Consider the following 23672-nt stretch of genomic DNA (forward strand, 5'->3'; position numbering starts at 1 on the left):
AAAATAACACTCCTAACAAAAGACTGATACACAAATAACAAAGAATAAAAATGGATATAATTTATTTCAAAACAAAATTAAAATATCTGATGATTTATATTCATATATTATTTCCAAAAAGATAATTTTCTAAAAGCAGTATAAGTTATAGAATAAATCCTAAAATTTTTCAAGTAGCTAAAATCAGCAATTTGATATTCAAATGTGTCACTCACTCACTCTCTCACACACCAGATGATTCAAATTAAAACTCTTTATTCAGAGCAATCTTCACAGAAAACCAATGGATGAAGAGCAGTACCATACTAAATACCAATCAAAACTCAAAATGAGAATACCATAATTCAAATATTTACCAGGAAAATGCAGCACTATGGTGTCTGTTTTAGGGTCATGCACAATGACTAACACATTGAACCTTCAACTAGATTATCCTTGACACTATCTAAAGCTGTCATCAGCGTTTAGTGATACATAACCATTTTTATGTATCCCATTAATATATGGAATGAATGCTATAAAATTATTCAAAGTTTAATTGAGGTCCATTTCCACACTACTGTAATCTTTTTCCGATTTGTATTGTCATATTTCTCCTATCAGTGAATTTTATTATTTTCAAAATTTCTTCCATACAATCTAGAAAGTGTACCCCTAATAAATCACATTTTACTCCAATTCTTCCTAAAGTTTGCTTTAATAAATAGGAATACTTTAATTTGAATCACCTTGTACACACATTAGTGTCAAAAATAAACAGGAAAAAAAAAATAATTTTATTGTAGGAATAAGTATAATAAATTACAATATATTTTCTTCAGAATAATAATCAATTGCTATCACATTCTTTTGCAAACATTCATACCGTGACTGTAAAAACTCTGAAACCCATTTTTGGATCTCAAGAGAGCTTGGTGCAACATGCAAAATAACAACCTTTTAGGTACTTCTTTAACCTCAGGAAGAGAAAAAGGTTGTCATGGAGGATCTGCATGAAATAACCAGTGTGAGTCCACATCATTTATTGACTGTCAATGAACCAGTAATTTCCTCCTGAATCCTAGCAATTAGTTCCTTGTTACATGTTACTGGTTGGCCTGGAAGTGGATCATCTTCCATACAGAGATTTAAAGAAGGTAGGGATTCTACCTTCTTTGACATATTTTCAGCATTTACATTGTTCTGCTACAAAATATCTCAAGCTTATAACAAAACTTAATAATGCAAATTGATCATTTAATTTTCAATGTTTCAAATTTCAAAAGGAGCCATCTGACATAAGAATAATCTCCCTGTAAAAATAGTTTATCTTGGTAGACATGCTATAAAATAGCATGTCAAAATACAGTCAAACCTTGGTTTTCAAACCTAAAAGTTATTCTAAAGCCAAAACAAATTTTCCCATAAACAATATAAAATGAATTAATCCATTCTTGACCCTCAAATCTTTTTTTTTATTTTTTAGCCATATTTCATGCTAAAAATACCTACAAACGCAATGTAATATTGTATATAATGTAATACTATATTATATATGTTACTGTAAAAGTCCGAAGTCCAGTAACTCTTAGAAATTACTGGTAAATGTCCAGTTATACTGATCTACTTGGATAATTTTTCCCCCCAGCTCTTATAAGCAGTATAACAGAGGAAAAGTATGGCAATCAGTCAAAAAAATGACCCCCAAGATTTTTACATTTTTAAACTCAGGACACCTTGAAACATCATGAAAAGAAAAAAAAAAAATGGAGGGATTTCTGTATCTATGGATGTTAGTGTATATGTGGGGAGCATGATTTTGTTCAACCTCTTTAAAACTTAACTCCTGTACTTTTATACAAACATACATCAAATGAAACTCGATATCATAAGCAAATACACCAACTGCCGTAAATGATCGGGCTAAATTTTGAATAAATGATTATAGATTAGAGATAAATTTGGCACTAGAGTTCGGTGTTAGGTGCCATCTCTTATTAAAATTAATAATTATAATATTTAATTAATTAATTTAGATTAAACTGAAAGAAAATAATTGGCCTGTAACTGGCGTAGCGTAACTGGCAATGTGTCCGCACGGTAAGCGGGCGTTGCGGGTTCAAGTCCTGCTTCAGGCCAATTCTTTTCTTCCAGTTTAATCTAAATTAATTAATTAAATATTATAATTATTAATTTTAATAAGAGATGGCACCTAACACCGAACTCTAGTGCCAAATTTATCTCCAATCTATAATCATGTATTCAAAATTTAGCCCGATCATTTATGGCAGTTGTTGGTGTATTTCCTGTAATTTTTGTCAAAAATTTCTGAAATTTTGCAGGGAAGTTTGTGTATTAACGGACTTGATGCTATTAAATTTTGATAATAATTTTGGTAATAAATAATGTTCCTGACCTTGAAGCTGTAAGATAGTCTCTTTATTCCAGATAATAAATTCCAGTAGACACATACATAAGAGTAAATTTTGGCAGTTGGAATAGGTAGATAAAGGGGGATTGTGTGTCGTATCTCAAGTAGGGTTTAACTTAATGACAATATTACTCATTATTAGCATTTGAAATTTTTTATAAAACCATCCCTACAATCAAAATTAAGTTTTTGTCATTTTATAACAACTAAAAATTAAAAAGTTCTTTAATAAAATTTCATAACAGACATAGTATCACGAAATGTTGCCAGTAAAGTTAAGCAACTGGTTGCGGGATTTTTAATACCAACAAATATTTTATTATATTATGTATCTTATAATGTTTTAAATTTATTTTTAACACACCAAGGTTAGAAGATAATGTTCATTAATTAACATAAATACCACACTAAGAAAACAAAACATTTTAAAAAATTGTGTGTTTTTATTACAATACAGTAGAGAATCAATTCAGTTATCCAAAACAATTCAGGACTGGGGTTGTTCGGATAACTGAACACGTATGAAAAAATATATTAACCTATCCCATGCTGAAATTTTTCTCTGTTGTGTCACTTCGTGTTGAATTTTCATCAATGTTAAGCCTAATGAAAATTTCTTTTTAAATAATAATCGTGGCTATTGTATTGTTAAAAATTATTTCTTTATTTTGCACAAATAAAATAGGGTAGATGTACCCAGTTTTGGCCAGTGTACCAGTTCTGGCCAGAAAACAAATTTAACTTAAAAAATATAATCACCACATATTCAAATCTGTCCAATAAAACAAACTTTTATTGTTAACTGTGTGAACAGTTAACAATAAAAGTTTGTTTCATTTGTGATTATATTTTTAAGTTAAATTTGTTTTCTGGCCAGAACTGGTACATCTACCTTAAATATATTGAAAAATATAAAAACAAAATAATTATATTTTGGAAGTTAATCTAGTATCAAAAGCATTCCGATTCAGCACAACACACGTCCTGACAGTCTTCAAAAAACACCACACAAAACAAGCAAAACTCTGGGTTTATCTTGAGATGTCAGCTGCTTGGACTACATTCTCCTTTGAGCTGAAGCAAAACTCACCATTCATGATGGGGGGAAAAAAGCCTCTTTCAAATACTGGCAACTCCTTAAGTACCCTCTCATGGTCACGCCAGTGCTGCCAGCTAAAACACGCACACCAACAAAAATAATATTGGAGTAGCCAAGACATAGCCAAATATTGCACTAGAGGAAATTTGAATTTGCCAACTGAAACACTTTCGGTCAACTGATGTTTCGGTTGATCGGTATTCAGATAATCGATGTTCTACTGTATATTTTAATTTTTATTACTTGTTTGGGTGTAGTTTTTAGCCTCTGGATAAACAAATTTAGTGGCCAGTGATGAGCAAATACAAGGCCTGGCTATAATAAACTCTACATCATAGTAAAATAGTAAATTTTTTTTATAGTTTTAAACAAATTTATATGAATAATTCATGTGATAATAGAGAAAATTTACTTCTGACTATTGAAAACATGGTTGACTATTATGACATTTCAAATTGCACGAGAAAGATGATTTGCACAAAAATATTTTTGTTGAACACATTTTTTGAACCCTTGGCCAAAAATGAAACCTCTTCCTGTACACTAACTTCTTTTCCTGCTTCTTCAATGCAATAAAATTTTCTTTGCACAATGTAAATTGCTTCCTAGTGTATAATGACATCAATTTCCAATCTTAGTTCCAAGTTGATAAAATTCATCATCCTTAATACTATTGGGTTGTTCAGAAAGTAATTTCATATTTTTTCATGGGGGAAAAACAATTTTCTTATAATATATAAATATTTTATTGAATTATATATTGACCGTTTTGGTCAGAGACCTGTTGCCATCTTTCTGGTAGTAGCATGATTCCCCATTCATAAAAGTTTTGATTTTTAAAAACTGATCCAAGTGACTTTTGACATCCTTATTTGAAGTAAATGTTTTACTGTTTAAAAACTTTTGTAAAGACCAGAACAAGTAATAATCCAAGAGTTCCAGATCTGGCAAATATAGTGGGTGTGGTAGTACATCCCATCCAAGTTGTAACAATTTCTGATGAGTTACCAAACTTGTGTGAAATTTGGCATCATCATGGTAAAACATCACCTTTTTTGTTGATCAATTCTGGCCTTTTCTGTTTGATGATATTACTCAATTTGTTTACTCGATGGCAGTACACTTTCGAATCAATTGTTAAATTGTCTGGTGAAAACTCAAAAAGAAGTTTTCTTAAAATCCCACCAAAGAGAGCATCTCTCTTTAAGAACATGTAGAACCCATATATCGAGCTTTGGAACGAAACCAATTCATTTCAAGTAATCATAAACAGTTCAAATTCAACCTCTTAGTATAACTGCGGTGATTTAAATAAATATTATTATTTCTAATTTGTAAGACCCAACTGCTGCATCCATAAATTTAGTATAATAAGTCCTGTTAATTGATAAAGTACTAGTAGACGAGATAAGTTTAAATTAAGTTAAGGACACAAAAGGCATATTAATTAATCTCTTAGTGATTTCACATGTTGTTACTTGGCAGTTTGCTTCAATTGGTACCTTTATTTTGTTTTCATTGGCTTCAACAGGCCATCCAGAATGTGGTGCATCTTCAATATTGAAATTGCCAGAACGAAATTTTGTGAATCAGTTTTGGACATTGTCTTTCTCTCAACACATCTCCATACATGTACCACAACTTTTTCTTGCTTGAACAACATTTTGATTTTTTGGTAATAAAAAAGCAAAATATACCGAAAATCATGCTTTCGATTTTCCATATTTGATGGGAGATAAAAAAAAAAAAAAAAATTGTACAGAATCAAATAAAATTTTTTACAAATAAGCCTTAAAATGTCAGCTGTCAAAATATATAATGAAAATGTGGTTTAAAATGAAATTGGCAGGTAAAAATACAACTAATTCTTCTAGTAATAAAAAAACAAAATTACTTTCCAAATAACCCAATACATTTATGACCATAGCTATTGTTAATTTTGCACCAATCTTTTGCTTGGTCTATATCTGGCACTTTTGATTCTTACATTCTGTCCAACTGATAATTTTGTAATTTTGTTACAAGATGCTATTTTCATTTTCTTTGCTTGCATTTCAAAACCATCTTTGGCAGTCTTTCAAAACAGCATCACTTTTACATCACAGCTGTTATGGATCCACCATCTCAATTTCAACTGAAGTCAAATACAATGTCCCTGCTGATTGGTCGTGTATTTTCTTGCCAGCCTCCTGCAGTTTTGTTCTCTACTCCAATTGTACTGTTCTTTCTAGCTACATTCATCCATCGCCAATGTTTAACATTTTTTTCCAAATCTTCAGTGTCTGCATTGTTTACTAAATCATGTGTCCTGGTTTGAACATTCAATTGATCCATGAGACTGAATGAGCTCGTTTTTCCATGAACTACCTTTATATCAGTCCACATGTCACAAACATTGGATAACTTGGTTACAAAACTCTCTACTAGTATCAGAATGAATAACATTAGGTGTGCCAAAAGTTGTGAAAATATCCAAAAGATGATATGCAACATCCTCAAGCCCTTTTGATTTTGATGCTCAGAGAGTAATAAATTTTGTCAAATAATTCTGGCATATCAGTATGAACTTCGATACATTGGATTGCACATCAATTAACTCAATCTGGAATTGTGAATTCATTTTGTTGTGTAGGATGAGTTTTATCACACTACCTTTCTTTTCCAATGTTTCTTGTTTCTCTACACAAGGTTTATATAATCTTAAATAATAATAATAGATTTAATAGTCAGTGTCTTATACTTACAATTCAGTTTCATAGCCATCAGAGTTCTTCACTATGACCAATAGCAATGTGAGGTTTTCATATCACATTAAACAGTTAACATTAAACATAGTAAAGAATTTCTTTTCCAGTAGACTGATGATATGAGCTTCTCTTCACTCTGATGTTGAGAACATTGTAACACTTCAAACATCTTTTGTAAATAGATTTTACTGGCCATGATTTTTGTATCTTTCAATTCACTTAACAGTGTGTTACACTGTCCATTAGTTAAGTAAGAATTGTCTTTCTTCTTACTCACTAATTCAGTTAAAGTTCATAATATAAAATCTGCTACATATTATGTCACTCATTCTTCTGCATTAAAAACAACACTATAACAAGAATAAACACACACACACACAAATCATATAATAGACAATTTATTCATTTACACTGCTTATTTATTGCCAAATTTATTTTAAAAATCATTACAATAATACTTTCATTTTCTTAATGTACATTTTAAAGTTGATTAAAAAACAACAGAAATATTAAGATAAAACCTATGAATCCTTTTTTTTACCCAAGCCAATTGGTAGAACTGAACATTTACCAGTATCTCATGATAAAAACCAAAAATGTGGGCATTTTATCTAGGATTTTGGACTTCTACCACTCAATATCAGTAAATGTTTGGATTTATCAGTAATTTCTAAGTGTTACCAGACTTTGGACTTTTACAGTAAGATATATAATAAACTTTTGTTATTTAATTTGACTTAGGAACCTTTAAATAAATTCTTGGATGCCATTTACATTACGTGAATGTCAATTAACATGATTTTTATTCATTTAATTTAAATTCAACTGCAATATATGAAAATGGAAGTATTATCTTTCCTGCATGCACATTAAAATCTAATTTAAATAGCAATGTCATTGATGATTCATGTTGTGACATCTAATGACATGGGTGATCTTGGCACCACTAACTTCTGAATCAGTAGTTCTGTCATGATCAGGCCATCAACTTTCTTTTAACATAGAAATTATAGGAAGTTGACCATCTTTATCTCTCTAATCTGTGGTCAACTCTTGTCGAGTTGCTTAGTTCACAACTGGGAGAAATATGAATTTAAAATTCTGTTCCTAAACCAATTTGTTCAAAATGTGAGGTTTGACTGTACGTTTTTATAATATTTAGCTTTCAACTGTAGAATGATCAAACATTAATCATCTAAATCATTTATCAATTTACATGGCAATGAATCTATATATACAGTATATATATTTTATTTTAATATAAGCATTTAAATTTTCAGTTATTTACTAAATTGAAATAAAATTGTCCATTTAATGATTGCTACATACAATGGAATCTCATTATAATAAACCTAACAACAACAAACTTTTAGATTTTTCCCCGACCAACTTCTATAGGAACCCACAACAAAATCTTTCTGCTTAATATCCTTTTTCCATCAGTCCCACAATAACAGTTTTTACAATTTTCACTTCATTGTAACAACTTTCCTAGACTTCTTTCTCTTCTTTGCTATTGTCTTCCAACTGGTAAATAACTCAACTTTACCTAAGGAGAGGGGAAAAGCTCCAAAGCATAACTAGTTGTAGGATAACTAGAAATAACTTCAACAAAAGCTATAAGTTGTAAAAAAACACAGATTTAAGGATAGTAGTTTAAACCATTACTTTTATTTATCTTATTCTTCAAATAAGGCACAAGGATAAGATGATACTGTAGGACAGGGATGGCAAACCTTTTTGAGTCTGCATGCCATATTGTAAGCATACTTAGCTTTAAAGATGTTAATGAGTGCCAATGTCTTAGACTTTGAATAATGATATTTGAAGAAATTAAATGAATACGCTTTAATTTGAATAAATGTAAAAAATCTGATTGAAAATATGATGATCAGGTGATAAACAGAAAGGATGATTGAAAGGGACAGAAATCATATGATATATTACGTGCCAGATGATTTCTTTTACGTGCCACTTTGGGTACACGTGCCATAGGTTTGCCACCCCTGCTGTAGGATATCCAGGAGAGCAAAATGTTGCCAGGCTTTTCTAATCAGTCCTCTCCAGCTTAGAAAATCAAAGTGTAGGAAAAACATAATTCAGAGACATGAATTAAATTGATGAATTCAGAAATGAACTACTTTATTTACAGGAAATAAGTAAAAAGACAATGTAAGTAACATATGTAACTTCATATTTAGTCATTTAATTTGCTTGATGGTAATTTATATACATTTTTCACTACAACAACTTTCAGTTTAACAACTAAGCTATACTAGGACATTCTGTGACTGTCATATCGCAATAAAATTGAGGTGGAGCCAGAAAGAAGCAATCCCTGTACCTGTTAGGCATAGAAAAGGTGATCCTTGTACCCTGACAGACACAGACAAATGAACTTTGACCTTGCCAGCACAAGAGAGACCATCTTTGTACTTTTTGACACACAGAGGCAATTGCTTTGTTCTTGTGTTTTGTTTGTTTTTCACACCATTTTCCATTAGGTACACACAATGCTATTTTTATTTTTGATCCCTAGGCCTAAATTCTATTAGGTATGCTCAGTTGCATCAGTAAACACAGACATTGTCACTTTAATTCCCTGTATATTGAAGACAAAGTTATGGATGCCTACTTTTTACATTTAAATGCACCCTCATTACATTTTTGGATTCCTCATTGCAATTAATGGAAACGACACCATGCATAGGTCACTAACTTGAAAGTAACCACTGAATAGTAAATAGTTGTTTTAATTAAAATTTAATTAGAAATAGTCCCTATCAGTACATAATTAATATACACATGGATTTGCACATACAGTAGAAACTTGTTAATCGGAACCCGATCCGCCGGTAATCGGAACGATTTTCAGTCGGACTGTGTCGTGCTGAATCAAACGTTTTTGATACTAAATTTACTTCTAAAGTATAATTTTCATGTTTTTATATTCTTCAATATATTTATTTTGTTTGTACAAAATGCAGAAATAATTTTTAACGATACGATAGCCTCGATTATTATTATAAAAATTTTCGTTAAACTTAAAATCGACGAAAATTCAACACGAAGTGACACGCAACGGAGAAAAATTTGAACATTGGACAGGTTAATATATTTATTCGTACATAATCGGTAATCGGAACAAATCACTAATCTGAACAACCCGAGTCCCCAATTGATACCGATTTTCGGTTCTCTACTGTATACCTTCACAAAAGTTCTGCTATTTAGACTAGCATTGTTGCTATCTGTAAAACTCATCATTTTCAGTATCATCATCTCAGTCCAAAGTAAGTCAAGTTTGCAGGACTCTATTGACCAAATTTGTTTTTCACTATTTTTTAATTAAACTACATTTACAGAAACACTGAGGTACTTCTGGTGGTCTAGAGAGTATATTGTGTAATTAGTCATTGAGGCAAAAACCTTGTACCTTGAAGAACCAGAGGAAATTTTTAATACATTACAAGTGGTACCTCATGGCAGTTTAAAGCGTTAATATTGACTACCATATTTATTTCTCTGACTTTCACATGGAGTCATCTTTTTAAGTAAGCATATGTGAATGTAACATCCTTTATATTTTAACTACTTAGAATAAAAAAACTGTTCAATTCATGCAAAGCTATTTATGCTCATTAAAAATCTAAAGGATGTTTGATTCACAAGTAAGGTCAACTCACTTGTGAATCAAACTTTCAGGGGCCAGTGTCAGGCTTTTTATTGAAGACATATGAGCCAAACTTAATTTATAACTGTTTGCATATGTAGGTTCCTAAAACATATCTCCACACATAGTCTACAAATGCTTTCCATGCATTGGAAATAATTTTAGTGTCCTTACTGTTTATACATCTTCCCTGTTGCAACCTTTTATAAATTTCCCTTGTCACCAGCATTCTAAGCTTATCTGAGTTTAGTATACTTTTAATTAACTAGGCCTCTTCCCATAGTATTGACATCTTGGGCTCCATTGCATATTGTGGTAGTGTGATGGTTGTCTTGTTCTTTGCAATGTTGTATTTATGTTCTGCCAATCTTTGTATCCAGGCCCTGTTGCTAGATCCTATATACGCAAGGCTATTATCAATACAGACATAGCTAGAAGACATGATTTTAACATTATTCTCGTTCCTGCTTTAGTCAAATGTTTTGTGAAGAACAGACCACACAATGTAAGCCTTACAAACAATAAGAATCAGGCACTACAAAAAATGAATAACAGGTGCATTTGTAATAGATTTCCATCCCAGCATGATTGCTACATACAAACAAATAGCACATTATACCAAGTACTCAGATGTTCTCAAACATAACCCTATGAACTGCAGACTCCCTCATGAATACAGAAGATAATTACGACGTTAACAGATCATCTGTACCACTGTACAATGGCAGATTTGATAATAGGCCTCATATATGTTACAATATTTTAAATTTTATTATTTATGAGTTGTAATTTATAATTTTCTGTGATAAATTATTGTCAGGTGTTAAATTTGTTAAGTGTTTGGATGTTAATAACATTGGTTAATGACATAATTGAAAAAACAAATGGTTTAGTTAATTTAATAGCTTGTTCCAGAACACATTTTTCAAAAAAGGGTTACAGATTAAAAAGTTTGGCAAATAAATCTTCAATAAAAAGCCTGATGCTTGTCCCTGAAAGAGGTGAAAAATGTTTGCTTTATGTATATATTGGCATTGCTGGAAACATCAATTTATACAGTAATTCCAGCTAGAAGGAATAAGTTTTATGTAAACATAAAATTTAGACATTTTGAAAAAAAAAACAAGCTTTATTGAGAATTAACTCAACAATGATTACAGTTGACTAAACCTAATCATTGTTGAGTTGTAAGTAATTGCAGATATTCTCCATCAATATCAATCACATCTTGTCACGTTTGCTGCAAACTTTCAATCCCACAAATATAGAATGATGAGATTTTTCTTTGAAAGAAATCTAGAGTGTTGTTCTCATCATGGGTATTATCACTGAATTGTTTATTGGCAATTTGATTCTGGAGGCATGAAATAGATGGTAGTCAGTTGATGCCAAGCTTGGACTGTAAGGTAAATGAGGCAGAACCTTCCAGCCCATAGCAGCCAGCTTCTCCAAAGTCATTTTTGCTCTGTGGTGGCATGTTGTCATGGCAGAATCAGACTTTGTCAACTTTTGGACAAAGTTTTTTGATCTTGGTGTTCAAACAATCCAATTGATCACAATACAGATTTTTCATGACAATGATGTTGATTGGAAGCAACTCCCATCATAATGATGCCAACCAAATATAGATCATTACTTTCTTCAGCTCCCTCCCCCCTTTTGATGGCTTGACTAGTACCAAGTATTAGAAAATAACTTGATTAATATGTTAATAATTATAAAGAATGAAGTAAATGATTAATAATTGTAGAGAATGAAGTGAATGATGATTACTTGAGTATTAAAACTCCTTGAGAAGCCAGATTACAGAATAACTTGGTCCCTATATTACCGTAATATGATTAGAATCTCTGATTGCAGAGCAAGTTACTAACTTTTGGTACTCAATCTGGCTTGCTTGCTATCATGTAAGCTCATAAAGAATGCATCCAAAAAGTATTCAAAAACCTAGCAGAAGTTCATGGGAACAATGAGAACTTCTGCAATCAAACAGTTCTCAATTCTTGAATTCAAATTTTCCTATCATTAGTTGGCCTCACTTTGGATTAATTTGAATTAAGTCAGATTAAGTCAAATAATAATTTTTCTTTACCTATGTAAAAGTGATTTTAGTATAGAAAATTATGTCACATTATCTGATAAAGTTCAGAAATTAAAAAAAACTATTAAATAGAAACTTGCCCAAAACAGAAAAATAATCTGATGCTGTAAGATTCTGCTTTCACAGGTTTTACTGTATTAATATTATTTGTTTTTATTTCTATTATCTAATATAATTTAAATGTAGCTTCATTATAACATTTTCTTTCTTTTACATTGATTATTGTTTATTAAAGTTTATTACCATGCACAGTTATTTAATCAATTCACATAAACATAAGAATCATTTAACTTTTAACACATGTAGAACATCAAAAAGCAACATGAAACACAGTTGAGTCAGCAAAGGGAGTTAGGGAGAGAGCACTTACTATTCACATATTTTATCATCAAATAAAATAAGAGATTTATTTTCCATTTTGCATACAGTTTTAATTTATTTATACTGAATATATGAAAAATTAAAATTTTTATTGATTACTTATCCTTATATCACAGCATTATTATATTTTTATATAAAGCAAACCCAAATATATTTTAAAAGCCCAAAAATATATTTTCATGTAACATTCATTCCAACTCTTTTTTCATTATAATAAGTACAAAGATTAGACAGTATTATATTAAAAGTTTAATAAAACTGCATGATGACAATGTTGACTAAAAATTTTACTTTACAATTTAAAGTGAATTAATTAAAATAAATTTAATCATTAGTTATTACCTTCTGGAATGTCTGATATGATGTCCATGGCGATTTCGATGATCAACAGATAACTTCCGATGCTGAAGATGATGACTGTCATCACTACTGTTTGAATCATAACTGATGGAACGAGAATGTTTCCTTTTTGAACGAGGCATCTAAATTCAAAATGATAAATCATAAATTTAAAAAGCAACATAATGAAACCATAATATAACATTAACCCCTTAAATGTTTAAAATTTTTGGTTTAAATATTAAATTCGTATCATAAATTTTTATATAAAAATTTTAAATGAAATGAAAACAAGCAAAACAATAATAATGTTAATTCTGAATTATCTTAACAATAATATTTATACAATTTTGTTGAGATTTTAATCTTGTTCAGGTTGCAAAATAAAAATTTTTACTAATTTTCCTAATAAATAATAAGTAAATTTGTGCATTTCACATTCATTTACATCTAATAATACTTACTAAAATTTTTTATTGCTAAAAAATTTTACCTAATTGAATTTTGATATGAACATATATATGTACATGAAAATAATTACGCAAGAACAAATATTAAAATATAATTAATATATTAACAAACAAACAATTATATGATATTCATATATTTGAAACTGTTCAAATTAAAACTATTCTTTTTTTGCACAACTTTTATATAGGTTTTTTTTATAAGGAATTAAAATCTTTACTAATAATTAGTAAATGTTTTGTATAAAAATATTTTTTCTTTACAAATTGTATGTATAAAATACCAATTTCAAAATATCCAAAACTGTTTTTAACTTTGTTAAAGCTATTTTCCATTTTCTAGAACAAACACAAAAATGAATGCATTTAAATATTGCTATAACTGTAATAATAATATATAATAATAATAATAATGAACTTGTTACATCAATTATCCAATTATACTGTTTTTGCAATGCAGTATTTTCCGAATTTTTTAGGTAGAACTCGTGTAAGAGATCTTATTTTGAGAACTTTACAAATTACATTACAAAAGAGAAAAATTTGTTAGCAACAAGTGAAATTAAATTACTATTAAAGTGTCAAAAAATTTTCACAATAAATTTTTACATAAATTTAACATTTAAATAATCAAAACTTTTCCTTGTTTTCTCAAATTATTTATCCTAGCTTCAAAAAAAATATCAAAACAATAATAAAGTTAAATAAATAAAGCTGATATTGAAAAATTACTATATAATATAGTTCATGTACAAGTTAGTAATGCTTGTATTTGTATTTTTGTATAAACTTTTAAAGAAATTTTTGATAAATACACTAACAAAAATAAAAATTGTTACACTATGAAATACTTAATGTATTACCATATCATTTGGTAAATGTGTAAAGTGTCAAATAAGGAACAACTAATTAAAGTTTATATTTAATTCCATAAATTTTCATCCGATGGAGAATTATTGTTTAATAAAATTGAAGACAAAAACTGCCCAAAAGGAATCACCATTTTATTCTCTGTGTTCCAAGACTATACACTATTTTTTGGCAACTGACCTTTCTTTGTAGGCTGCATGTCACCAGAAGTTACAAAAAGTCATTTTGAAAAAACAAAACACATCCAACTGAAATTATAAATAATTTCTTAAAAAGGAACTGGTGGCATACAGTTGTCTTGCTTGCATCCATCTATGCCTTCTTTGGGTCACTTACTTTTAATTGGATGTGTTTTGTGTTTTTTAAAATGACATTTTGTAACTTCTGGCGACAAGCAGCCTACAAAGAAAGGTCAGTCGCCGAAAAAAATGTATAGTCTTGGAACACAGAGAATAAAATGGTGATCCCTTTTGGGCAGTTTTTGTCTTTAATTTCATTTATATTTAATCTTAAAACATTTACAGCAGCAAATGACAAAAATTAATAAGGCTGACAACTATAACTGTGAATATACCCTTATGTTCTTGTTGACATAGAATCAAAGTCTTTGAATGTAATCTCGAGTAATGTTTTTACATGCTTGTATAACTTGCTCAGTCAATAAACAACAACTTAGAAACTAAATCACATGGCACACTTTATATCATATAAAATCTGCTGAAGTTTTGCATAGTTTGAGCCTAAAAGACATTAAACGGAATAAATCTACTGTTGTATCTCAAACATACTCACTTGGAAACAGAGCTAAAAAACTGCAAGAAGTTCTATTGTCTCAATATCTCTAAAAATCTGTCCTTTAAATCTGACTTATTGACAAGACTATGTCTTGTTTATAAAATTGTACTGCCTGCTGTCTTATCAGCTTAGAGAGATAAAGGAGTACTTGTCAGGAGTTGAAATTTGGCACAGAGTATTAAATGCCCAAATAATGCATACAAAAAAAAAAAACCAGACTTGTAGGTAGTCAGAGGACCAAGAACTGAAACACAATAAAATACAAAATGGCGACACTCTCTACAAACAGGCAGTAGTGCGAAATTTGCACATGCGTTGCTGGTTGGTAAGTTGGAAATACAAATATTGTGAAATCAAATTTTGACAAATGAATCTTTGAAAAAAACCTGTCCCATGTTATTCCCCACATGCTAACCTTGACTGATTGACCAGAGATATCTTGTTTCATCATCAGAACTTTTTGAAACTAGATGGTGCGTTGTTATAATTTTATATTAAAACTAACTTCCGAAATAGAAATATTTTTTCTTTTTACATTTATTAATATATATATATAATTCGTTTGTGCAAAATAAAAAGAATAATTGTGAACGATACAATAGCCACCATTATTTTTTTTCAAAAACAAGAAATTTTTGCATTGACAAAAATTCAACCTGGGGTGTCATGCAACGGAGAGAAATTTCAACATTCAATAGGTTAATTTCAATGAAAATGCATCATGGAAGACCTCGTGGTCGTGGCCGGCGAAGTTTGAATGATCGCGCTCAAAACCAGCAATACCAAAGATGATTGGAGAATGAGAACAAGACCTGATGTAAGCATCGAAGTGATCCTGCTTAGTAGTGAGTCCAAGACATAGTCTTGTCCCAAATACGATCTTGCCGTTTTACTTGTTTTAATGTGTGATCTGTCCTGAAATCCTGAAACCACAATTCCTAATCATATAAAGTTATAAAACTTGGCACCATCTTTATAAATAAATAAATAGCATTAATCTAAAGTTTTAGCAGAGGATGGTCAGATTTTGACTAAAAACATTTCTTATTTTATTTATGATTCTCAGTATACAGATGTATTCAGTAATTAAAACTGGATAAGCCTTTTTATCCAGACATTCACTAAACACATTGACATTGATCACTAGTATTATGTTTTGCCATTCAATACTCTAGTTCAATCTGATTATATCTGAGGCCAGTCTGTTAGTCTGATATACAACTAGAATATATCAAATTAAAGGTGACTACTACGTTGAAAAGTATAATCTTAGAAACAGACTACTTGATGCTGGCCTTACTGATTACTACGATCCAGACTTTTATGCATTTAAAATTGCCATTTTATGCACACACGACACAAAAATAATCAAAATACAGTCAACTCCACATAAGTCGACACCCAGATAACTCGACACTTGTTGGTTACATAGTCAGTTTTTTGTGGTCCCGGCCGACTTACATAGGCATTAATGTTATTAACGTTAAAAAACTCGGTTTACTCAACATCGTTTAACTCATCACCACTGGATAAATCAACATACTTTTTCTGTTTCACACTTTTTAGAATTCTGATAAGTCGACTCCCCCCTGAAAAATGAGTTCACACCACACAGCTTATTGTACGGTGTAAACTCATTTAAGGTTTAACCGGTTTCATTTAAACCGTTTAAGGTTAATAACATTATTGCCTATGTAAGTTGGCCAGGACCACAGAAAACTGACTAATTAACCTACGGTGTCGAGTTATCCGGGTGTCGACTTATGTGGAGTCGACTGTATGCACTTAAATATTCTCTAAAAACTAATAACATGTCATTTATTAAACATTTATTTATGTAATATGTACAGTACATTCTTTATTGTAGGAAAACCTAAACATTTTAATATACAATACAATATTTTGGCAAACTTTCTTCAATGAAGAACACTCTGGTCAGTCTAACATTTGTAAGTTGAAAATGATCTCTCTACACCCTAAGATATAATTGGGACATACATAAGAGATTCTATTCCCTTTTACTTAAATCAAAAGTTTCACTGGATATTACTAAACCCAAAGTCATATCATTTATGCTGCAAATAGTTTGCCATCTGGGATTCCTATCTAGCACATTTTTTAATTTCTCCTTCAAAGTACCTCCTACACATCCAGGTAGACTATTGATTTGGTTAATTGTCAAGTTGACCACATTAATTGATTTACTGCAATGAAGTATCCCTTCCAACTTGGTAATAAGCACATTTGAAAACATCTTTAAAAATTCCTGTCATTGTTTTCGAGTCTTTATGAAGATACTTTTTTCTGTTGGCAGTCAATTTATTGTCCAAACACTAAATAAAAATGAGTAATAACCAAATTTCCAAACTGAACAGATTCTTATAGACAGATTCTACCAACAGATTTAAAGAACACAAATATACCAAAAACAAGACATACTAATAACATCAGCTTAATATGCCATAGAGCCTGTGGTCAGTTAATTTCAATGAAGCAAGGCTAATATGGAAGATTTTTGAACAACAGTGGAGACACTTGAAATATTAAAGACAACCTTAAATGGAGATTAAATTAACGACGACTGTTGTTCGCACGGAGGTTATGGTTTGATAATCCTGATGAACATGGAAGTGCCATACATACAAGGAAGCAACAACCGATAACTTATTTAAATTTATATGTATTAATATGCTGTTTTGTGTGTTGCATATTTATTATATGCATTAATATAGTTATTATCCATATTTACTATTTGAAATATGTTACGCATTAAGCAAAAGGCTATTTTGTTCATATTTTGTATCACAGTTTGTTCATAGAGTGCTTTATAAGTTCCATTTTAGAATCTCATATATTCAATTTTAGCAGCTAAACCTAAAGAAAGCTTGAAAACATTCATTTTTTTTTTTAATAAAATAATTTCTGGAAAAGTATTTATGGTGTCTGCTTCAGGGTGAAATAAAAATGAAACTATAAAATCCATTAAATATTTTAATATCTTAAGAACATTTTTTCAACCCAGAATTAACATTTAATTCTGGGTTGAAAAACGTTCTTAAGGTATTAAAATATTTACTGAATTTCACAAGGTGTCATTTTTATGTAACATTTGGGCTCTTATTCAGTTTTTTACAAGTTTAACCAATCACTACAATTTAAACCAAAAAAAAAAAAAAAAAAAACAGTTCTACCATTTGACAGAGAATGCCATTACATTTAAAATAGACATTCCAAACATTCAATTTATTGGCATCATGAAATTTTCAATGAACAATTTTACAGATTCTGCTAAATGCATGTACCAAGCAGGTTATATGGATCATTTTGGTATAAAACACTTTTAGTACATCAGCTGCTTTGATCATATATAGCTAGCAACATCAGACACAAGACAAAGCACACACTACTGTAATGTATTCCACTTGGCCACAAATTTGCAGTGAATCATTTCTGCCTTTCACAATGATTAAATGATTGGTTGCTTCTATGAACATAGTATAGTATGAAGATATGAAGCAAATATGTATTTTCAGTTGTTGCTTCTATGCTTTCAAAAGTTCTATCAAGAATGCCAATAATTACATTAACAACATTCCTATCAAATGCATCTGTGCTTATATCAACAGTAATCAATCAATAGGGCTTTTTCCTTTAGTGTTTATTCTAATTGTATTGATGGTTTTGCCATACAATTCACCAACATAGTTCTTTCAAATAGTCAATTCATCTGGTACTTTTTCATTTGTATATTTCTCAATGAAATTCTTAAACATATCATTAGTAGGCTTGTGAATGGAATGTCAGTGGCACTCAATGCTTTGCTTAAGTCATAACAAAACTGAAATTTACCCTAATGATCTGATTTGCTTAAATGTTTAAGCAGATACTGTTTGTCGTCCAATGGACTGTATAATGGCAGCTTTATGCAATTCTGTGTTTATATGTTGAAGAATTTCTGTTCTTTCACATGCAACAGCAGCTTTGTTTGTTGGCTAGCAGAGAGAAATAGCATCATTTGACAAAAGTCTCCTCCCAGACTCTTCAACATACATTCTGCATTTAGAAAACTATAAAACAATTTTCCTATAGGCATTTTTTGGACTTCCAAAAACTATAGTCAGTTAAACCAAGAATACTTTATTAAATCAATTCAATAAGAACACATCATCCTCTATTTAGATTTGAAGGCATTAACTCCTAAAAAAATTCTCAAAGAAAAATAAAGAGCTGTGCTGAACAATGCAGTAGTTTAGAAAATTCTCAAAAGTAATCACAAGACACATTCCAATTGTTTTATGATAATAGTAATAGGAAAGATCTCTAATCGTCAATTCTAAAGAGCAAGAAAATATGCTTTAATAGGTAGAACATTGAAAATATATTTTTACATTTGAAATATACATTTATAACTCCTGAATTTTGAATCATAGGACTTCCGGATTTCCATTTTTCTACTTATTTAAAAAAATATCAATCAAAACACAAATATGCCCTGTTGATATTAAAATCAAAGTCCAAGCTGAGATAAGTGATATTGATACACTGTAACAACTGATCAAATTTCAGTTGCAGTCATTCATCTGTTACCATCTGAACATCCATCCTATGATCTTCTATGTTATCATCCTTTTGATAAGTCCTGAGCCATGTTCAGCAACACAGAATATTAAATAAGAAATCTAATTAGCTTGGATGGCAGAGCTAAGACGTGTTCTGAGTATCCTTGAATGGTGTGCTGAGTCAGCAAGTTAGACTGATCATATGTAAAAATGGTGAATGATTTCGTCATCATAATTTTATGACCTTTATAAAATATATATATATTTCGCCCAGAATGATACTAATAATCATGCAAAGTTGCTATCTTGCTGTTATGAGATACAATGAAATATAATGTTTTTGTTTTCATTTCTCCTCCTCTTTTTTCTTGAGTTTTATATTTCTATTTTCTCTCTGTTCAGGAAGAATGAAGAACTAATTGCCAAGCTGAGATAAGTGATTCAACTAACTTATCTGTTCACTGTGTAGTGCACAAATTACAACTTGCATTCAAAAATACTTATGTTGGCTTTCTATACTGTAATTTTATACTCTTTGGTGTTCTGAGATAAGTTAGTGATTTTTATCTTAATAATCCTAAACAACTTCATGTCATAGAAAAAGCAGATGAAGCTTTACAGAAAACTGTCAAAAGGTTCCAGCAACATTGCCTCACTGGCTAGCAAGCTATAAGAGTTACTAACAACACCAAAATTGGAAAATATTCTGTGTTGCTGAACATGGCTCAGGACTTATCAGAAGGATGATAACATGGAAGATCATAGGATGGATGTTCAGATGGTAACAGATGAATGACTGCAACTGAAATTTGATCAGTTGTTACAGTGTATCAATATAATCAATAGGGCTTTAATGTTAATATCAACAGGGCATATTTGTGTTTTGATTGATATTTTTTTAAATAAGTAGAAAAATGGAAATCCAGAAGTCCTATGATTCAAAATTCAGGAGTTATAAATGTATATTTCAAATGTAAAAATATATTTTCAATGTTCTGCCTATTAAAGCATATTTTCTTGCTCTTTAGAATTGACTATTAGAGATCTTTCCTATTACTATTATCATAAAACAATTGGAATGTGTCTTGTGAATAGTAACAGCTAGTAGATTTGGCCATAAGTTCAAATTTTGCAAAAGGAATGCAAAAATCATTATTGAAATTTAAGTTGGTCTATTTCTTACATTTGTTAGCTAATGTTCTTTTCCTACTTGGACCTTTGTCAGAGAAATTACAGGCAAATGATATAATCTTGACAGATGTATCAACATTGTACAATAAAAATATTGTTGCATTTGGTTTATTGATTGAAAAAGCTGATAAAAATGCAAACAAGTTCACAAATCATTTTAATGTTAACAAATTTCTTGGCTTTAAACTAACACTCAAACCAAGGCTTTAATCAATCATGACAACAGTTAAGAAGGCATTTCTGCAACAACTGATAAATGCAATAAAAGATCACTTCACCTTGGACAATAGACAATTCTTCATTTCTAACAAAGTTTGATAATTGGCCACATAAAAAAATGAATAGTTTACCATATATGGTAGTAAACCATTTCACTGACTTGGAATCAATTTTTTTGTTTGCTTTCTCTACAATCAGAAACTGATATTGATTCAAGGAATTAGATGACAATTAATACACTAAATGATCTGATTTAATTAAAAACAAATGAATATGCATAAAACATTATGCTTTTGATAGTGCAATAAACTTATGATTCAATTCATCCCTTCAAAAGAGACATGCACTGTACATACAATACAAAATCAAACAAACATCCATAGTTACTCTTAATTAATAGCCAGTTAGTGTTAACAATGAACAGTAATAAACTCAGTGCTTCAAAAAACATGCAAAGTATCACTGTATACTACTTTTTTTTTATTTTGTTCATTGTTGTGCACTTTCTAGGTAAACTATCAACATAATAAATCTGACTACTACAAATTTTATTTCAACAGTTGGTTAGTTATAGTAAACATTTAAAATTTTTCAAACCTTGAATAAGTAATCAAGCTTAATATTGACCAAATTTGCAAGTCTACAATTAATTATCTAGATTTATTAATGTTAGATTTTTACAAGATATTACTCCTGTTTTCCATGTATGTCAATAGCTTGGTAACCACAAATAATTGTTTTTATTGAAAAGTTAAGCACTAGTTTATGTAGCATATAATCCATTTCAATAAAACTTTACTATGTCACACTAACCTTACAACTTCAGTAATTAAACACAAATGTTTTCAAGCCTTATCTTTAAGACAATCTTCAGACATCATTTTAAAATAAAATAAAAAAAAAACACATTGGAAATTTCAAACATTGGTCATTCCATAGAAGAAAAAGTTTAAGGATGTGCTTCAAAACAAGTTTGAAATCATCAATGGTTTTTCATCTTATTTGGAACAATGCCTGAAGATGGCCTCAAAGAGGCTGAAAATGTTTGTTTTTTAATTAATTGCTGAAGTTATAATGTTAGAGTGATCCATTTAACTGTCACTTTCAATACAGAAATCATAATACTGTTTACTAGGAATTTTTATTTCTATACTGCTTCATTATATTTTAACATATGTTGATGCCACTGAATTCTGTAGATATTTCACTCATATTACAAAATAAAATTGATACACACTACAGTATTGAAAATCTGGATTAATTGGGGCCGGACCACTTCCAGATTTTCAAATACATGTGTAAATTAGCATTTAAATTCTGCTAACTCCAAATACACTGTAATTCAAGTTTAGATGTTCTAAGTTCAAGCAGTATTTTGTAAGGAATGTAGGAATACTTACAAAGATTCAAGATATAGTTTGAAAGTGTCTTTTTCATCTCCAGGATATTTTTCTTTAAAAATACCATAGTAGGAAAGTTAGTATGATTTTACCTTTTATAAACAATTTAACTGATTCAGAACTGAATAAAAATCCACATTACAATCTTTGATAGCAGGAAGGAAAATTCATTGTGTATGGGATTATAAATAACACCATACACAGTGAATTTTCCTTCCTGCTATTTAATATTCAGCATGAGAATCCAGCTGTATTAAATCTTTGATAAATCAGCTTAATAACCTGAGACTGCTAATTATCATAGGTTGTAGAAGAATTTTTGTGTTATAACTTCTGTATGACTAAAATTCCCAAAAACTAAGAAATTCAATTCACACATTTATAAAAGAACATAACTTCTTAAAACTGGAGAAAAGATCAATTCATAAAGAAACAATCTTAATTTTGGCCTATACATAGGCCAAAAATATGTCTGTTCATTAAATTTGTGCTTGATTTTTGAAAATAAAGGTTGTTTATTTATGAAATACACACATTTAAAGCTATTTAACTTAATGGTAATTTCAGTTTTAATGCTTAATGTATTTACACAATTAACAATTATTAGGACTATTTTATTTTTTGTATGTGTGTGATCTGAATTATTATGATGTAATCTGCATTTTCTATGCACATGTAAGGAATATTTGTTTTATTTTAAAAATATTTACTTATATGATTTAGGTCAAATTTTTATAATTTAATAGCAAAATCTGATGAAAAGCATATAATAATTTTAAAAAATAGCTTAATATTTAGCCTAAAAATATTCTGGAAATTTAGTTTCATGTTTAACATACATGCTTTGTTCATCATTTGATTTTTCTGACCTAATTAAGTCAACGATTCTGTTTTGAATCAAATTTTTGAGAACACAAGAATTCATTACACCGTCATATAACAAGTTATGAAACTTGGATTTGATATTAAATAATTTACAATAATTTGTTTTCAGCTAAAACACAATTTTAACAATTTTAATTTTTTATGATGTTTCAAGGTTATTATTCGACTAAAATGCACTTATCTTTAATTCTAAAATCTTATCATGAACAGATGACAATTTTTATTCACATTAAGATATACTAAAACATTGGTCTTCAACGACAACAAGTATTGTGTGTATATATATGTATCACTAAACCCAATCTATTAATAATAATAATGATGATATAATTATTAATTTCCATGCTTAATTTAATGTCTACCTCTAATATCAAATTACTTAATATCTAATTATTAATGTGAAAAATAGCCTGATTAATTACAGAGATTATTTGGTTTATGAAAAAGTATTGCCAGTTATATTACAAAATTAAATTTATTAAACCAAGAGTCAGAATCATAAATTGACATATAGAATAAATTTACAATAAATAAAG

General features: G+C 29.7%; 1 protein-coding gene across 1 annotated transcript in view; it reads right to left on the minus strand.

Annotated features, from left to right (window-relative positions):
* Positions 1 to 23672, minus strand: part of LOC136990833 (dual specificity protein kinase CLK2-like) — a 56706-nt gene that overhangs the window by 23958 nt on the left and 9076 nt on the right. Inside the window, exon 2 of the mRNA XM_067289282.1 lies at positions 12754 to 12893. Coding sequence (XP_067145383.1) covers positions 12754 to 12893 — 140 coding nt within the window. The remainder of the gene's footprint in view (positions 1 to 12753; positions 12894 to 23672) is intronic.

Source organism: Centruroides vittatus, unplaced genomic scaffold, assembly GCF_030686945.1.
Source record: "Centruroides vittatus isolate TY-2023 unplaced genomic scaffold, ASM3068694v2 contig_1031, whole genome shotgun sequence".
Classification (NCBI taxonomy): Eukaryota; Metazoa; Arthropoda; class Arachnida; order Scorpiones; family Buthidae; genus Centruroides; species Centruroides vittatus.